Raw genomic sequence first — 5,008 nt, 5'->3', positions numbered from 1 at the left:
CTGGACCTGCAGCAGGCATATCTGGCCTCACGCGAGTGGGGCGTCAGCACAGTCTTGATCATGCGGGGTCGGGACAAGTTGCGTCGCTTGAGCGACACGACCTTTGCCATTGCGGTTGTGTCCATGATGGGTTTTGGCCTCCATGAACTCATCAACGTCAAGCCGACGGACAAGTGCCCGCTCTGCAGCAGCAAGACACCTCAGCCGCGACTAACCCGCGAGCACCTGCTGACCTGCCGTCCCATCAAGCGACACAACGCCCTTCGCGACGAGATGGGCCGCCTGCTCAGGTACGCCACCCTCTCCCATGTCTGGGTGGAAAAGTCTGGCTACAACGCCAACGGTCAGAGCTGCCGCATCGACCTGCACTGCCGCAACCCCTTTCCCGGCGGTGCTCTGGGCCCAGCTCTGCCCGACCTGGGCATTGACGTGACTGTGCGCACAGCCCAACCCCCGACCACCTCGCAAGCCTGCATCAAGGTGGGCGCTGCCCTTCGCCGAGCCGAAAAGGAGAAGCGCGACTACTACACCGGTTTCAACCATGGAAAAACTCTGATCGTCCCTGCGGCGATGACGACAACCGGTGGGTTCGCCTCCTCCTTTGTGGATCTGCTTGGTCAGCTCGCCCGCTGCGCCGAGGCCCGTGGTGTGCACCAGCCGGGGCTGGATGAGGCCTTTGTTCCTCGGTGGAAAGGTCGCTTTGCGGCGCTGGTCCATCAGATGAACGCTGACCACATCCAGCGCCACTTTGGCGGTGTCTGCCTGCGCTCGTCGTAGGTAGGCACCGTCCCGGGGGTCCCTCTGTGGGGATCCCTGTGTGCACGCGTCACTCCCTAGGTGGTTCTCGTTGTGTCTGTTGATGATGGATGGCTTGACTTGTATTTTTGTTTTAATTTTTGCTGTATTTTGTGGTAATTTTGCTAAATTTTTGTAAGGTCCTTTGTATGATGTCTTTTTCTTCTGTGGCCGGTTGTTTTCCTCAATCCGACGTTGTGTCTCGTTGGATGTGAGCGTGCCGTGGTGTTCATTGTGTTTGTGCTGTGATGGCTTATACTTGTGATGTGTGACTGCCCTTTTGGGTGTCTTGTGTTTGATCTCTGGTTATACTTGGTCGTTTTGTACGATTTTTGTTTCTATGTGCAGGATTCTTCGCGCTTGTACTTCTTGGCATGATAAAAGCCAGCGAATGTAACTTGTTCTCTTGTGTTGTTTTGCGTGCCCTTGTGATGTTGATGTCGGGGTTGCACAGCTTTGCTTTCAGCTCTGAGGTTCAAACACCTAATTTATTTATGGTTATACTTGGTGGTTTTTTACGATTTTTGTTTCCTTGTGCGTGATTCTTCGCGATTGTACTCCTCGGCATGATAGCAGCCGGTGAATGTGCCTTGTTCTCTCGTGTTGATTTGCGTGACGTAGTGATTTTGATGTCGGGGTTGCACAGCTTTGCTTTCAGCTCTGAGGTTCAAGCACCTAATTTATTATTTTTATATGACTCCCACCCACTCTCGCCCACTCTCACCCACTGACACTCACGCACTCACGCACTCACGCACACACCACACACCACACACACTCTAGGGGTGCCCTCTCATGATGACTTTCCCGATCCATCCTATCTTTAGAATCGAGTGACTGTACAGCAGTTTCAATATTACACCTGCCCTGGTCGCTGTGGGTGCCCGCCAATCGCAGCTGGTTCAATTGGCCTCCGAGCACCGCCAAATCTCTGCTCCGCTGCAACGGACGTTCACTCGAAACTCCTTCACGCCGCTTCCCGATATCTACGCGCTTCCCGCAACACAAAAGTAGCCTCCGCACGCTGTGGTGTCAAACAGAATCTATGCGTTTTGTCAGCTGTGCGACCACAAGGGTGTGATAGCATTGAAGCACACGAATTGTATTGCTTTTCCTTGTTACTCCTGGTGACGCGTGAGCACTCTCCCTTTTTTTTAGATCCCACGTTTGCTCGTTGCTCAAAGTATTTCTGCTCACTATACGAGCACCTGCTGACCTGCCGTCCCATCAAGCGTCACAACGCCCTTCGCGACGAGATGGGCCGCCTGCTCAGGTACGCCACCCTCTCCCATGTCTGGGTGGAAAAGTCTGGCTACAACGCCAACGGTCAGAGCTGCCGCATCGACCTGCACTGCCGCAACCCCTTTCCCGGCGGTGCTCTGGGCCCAGCTCTGCCCGACCTGGGCATTGACGTGACTGTGCGCACAGCCCAACCCCCGACCACCTCGCAAGCCTGCATCAAGGTGGGCGCTGCCCTTCGCCGAGCCGAAAAGGAGAAGCGCGACTACTACACCGGTTTCAACCATGGAAAAACTCTGATCGTCCCTGCGGCGATGACGACAACCGGTGGGTTCGCCTCCTCCTTTGTGGATCTGCTTGGTCAGCTCGCCCGCTGCGCCGAGGCCCGTGGTGTGTACCAGCCGGGGCTGGATGAGGCCTTTGTTCCTCGGTGGAAAGGTCGCTTTGCGGCGCTGGTCCATCAGATGAACGCTGACCACATCCAGCGCCACTTTGGCGGTGTCTGCCTGCGCTCGTCGTAGGTAGGCACCGTCCCGGGGGTCCCTCTGTGGGGATCCCTGTGTGCACGCGTCACTCCCTAGGTGGTTCTCGTTGTGTCTGTTGATGATGGATGGCTTGACTTGTATTTTTGTTTTAATTTTTGCTGTATTTTGTGGTAATTTTGCTAAATTTTTGTAAGGTCCTTTGTATGATGTCTTTTTCTTCTGTGGCCGGTTGTTTTCCTCAATCCGACGTTGTGTCTCGTTGGATGTGAGCGTGCCGTGGTGTTCATTGTGTTTGTGCTGTGATGGCTTATACTTGTGATGTGTGACTGCCCTTTTGGGTGTCTTGTGTTTGATCTCTGGTTATACTTGGTCGTTTTGTACGATTTTTGTTTCTATGTGCAGGATTCTTCGCGCTTGTACTTCTTGGCATGATAAAAGCCAGCGAATGTAACTTGTTCTCTTGTGTTGTTTTGCGTGCCCTTGTGATGTTGATGTCGGGGTTGCACAGCTTTGCTTTCAGCTCTGAGGTTCAAACACCTAATTTATTATTATCGCAGATGAGACCCAACGGAATCAGGCCCTATCAGATTAGCCTGGTGCCGATCAGACGGTTGCAGATGAGTGTTAAGCAGAGCGGGCCCGCTCGGAACGGGTCCTGGCAGATGAGACCCAAAGGAATCAGAACCTATCAGATCAGCCTGGTGCCGATCAGACCGGGGCGGACTGAGGTTCAAACACCTAATTTATTATTATCGCAGATGAGACCCAACGGAATCAGGCCCTATCAGATTAGCCTGGTGCCGATCAGACGGTTGCAGATGAGTGTTAAGCAGAGCGGGCCCGCTCGGAACGGGTCCTGGCAGATGAGACCCAAAGGAATCAGAACCTATCAGATCAGCCTGGTGCCGATCAGACCGGGGCGGACGAGGGTTAAGCAGAGCAGGCCCGATCAGAACGGGTCCTCGCAGATGAGACTCAAAGGAATCAGGCCCTATCAGATTAGCCTGGTGCCGATCAGACCGTTGCAGATGAGTGTTAAGCAGAGCAGGCCCGATCAGAACGGGCCATCGCAGATGAGACTCAAAGGAATCAGGCCCGAGCAGATTAGCCTGGTGCCGATCAGACGGTTGCAGATGAGTGTTAAGCAGAGCGGGCCCGCTCGGAACGGGTCCTGGCAGATGAGACCCAAAGGAATCAGAACCTATCAGATCAGCCTGGTGCCGATCAGACCGGGGCGGACGAGGGTTAAGCAGAGCAGGCCCGATCAGAACGGGTCCTCGCAGATGAGACTCAAAGGAATCAGGCCCTATCAGATTAGCCTGGTGCCGATCAGACCGGGGCGGACGAGGGTTGTGCAGAGCAGGCCCGATCAGAACGGGCCATCGCAAATGAGACTCAAAGGAATCAGGCCCGAGCAGATCAGCCTGGTGCCGATCAGACCGGGGCCGGGAGGGTTAAGCAGAGCAGGCCCGATCAGAACGGGTCCTCGCAGATTAGACTCAAAGGAATCAGGCCCTATCTGATCAGCCTCGCGCCCATCAGGCCGTTGCAGATGAGTGTTAAGCAGAGCAGGCCCGATCAGAACGGGCCATCACAGATGAGACTCAAAGGAATCAGGCCCGAGCAGATAAATAAAGCAGATCAGCCTGGTGCCGATCAGACCGGGGCAGACGAAGGTTGTGAAGAGCAGGAACGGTCAGAACGGGTCCTCGCAGATGAGACCCAAAGGAATCAGTCATAATAAATTAGGTGTTTGAACCTCAGTATTAGAGGCACAATCTGAGACGGTATTACTTTTTTTTTTTTCTGACATCTTGGCGTGAACCACGTTGTCAGACAAAATCTGCAACCCCGCTCCTTGCGGCCCGCGTTTTGGCGGCGCCCTCGCTCCCACCGTGTCCGCTCGCTTGCTCGCTTGCTTGCCCCGCGGACATGGCCACTGAGTCCGGCGGCGAGGATTCTTGGACCCAGGTCCGCGGTGCTAAACGCCCGAGTGCCGAGTCACCTCCAAGCAACACCACCACCTCGCCTTCCCAAACTCATCGTTCTGCGAAACACACGAAACATGGCAGCGCTCGCCACGACCGTAACCATGTTTTCCCTGACCCTATGACCACCCCGTTTCGCCCTCGCGCCCGCCACTCTGCCTCTACCGCCCGTGCCTCGTCTCATGTGCCCTCGACGTCCCCCGCTGCCGGTGCGACCGAGTCTTCGGCACGTGCCGTCGTGCCCGCGGCCGAGCCAGTGACCAGGACGTCAAACGGCGGCGGGGAGCAACTTCCCATTCTCGGAAACACTTCCAATGCTTCTCCCCGCACTCCTCGCACGCCATCCAGCCCTCGCTCCTTTGCTCAAGTTGCTGCGGCAATGCCTGCCGCCGCCACTGCCACATCTTTGGCCCCTGTGACCGAGGATTTGTCAGCATCGGTGCCCTCTGAGCCAAATGGCAGCGGGGAGCAGCAACCCTCGCCCGAGTCCGCGAGACAGAC

General features: G+C 55.6%; 1 protein-coding gene across 1 annotated transcript in view; it reads left to right on the top strand.

Moving 5' to 3' along the window:
- MONBRDRAFT_27413 (uncharacterized protein) overlaps positions 1-2,555 on the top strand; it is a gene marked incomplete at both ends in the record, with an annotated part of 4,228 nt that extends 1,673 nt beyond the window's left edge. Inside the window, 3 exons of the mRNA XM_001747891.1 lie at positions 16-773; positions 1,836-1,897; positions 1,954-2,555. Coding sequence (XP_001747943.1) covers positions 16-773; positions 1,836-1,897; positions 1,954-2,555 — 1,422 coding nt within the window. The remainder of the gene's footprint in view (positions 1-15; positions 774-1,835; positions 1,898-1,953) is intronic.
- Positions 2,556-5,008: the final 2,453 nt, after the last annotated feature.

This window comes from Monosiga brevicollis, genomic scaffold, assembly GCF_000002865.3.
Source record: "Monosiga brevicollis MX1 MONBRscaffold_19 genomic scaffold, whole genome shotgun sequence".
In the NCBI taxonomy this organism is placed as follows: domain Eukaryota; class Choanoflagellata; order Craspedida; family Salpingoecidae; genus Monosiga; species Monosiga brevicollis.
This window is presented reverse-complemented; position numbering and strand designations above follow the sequence as displayed.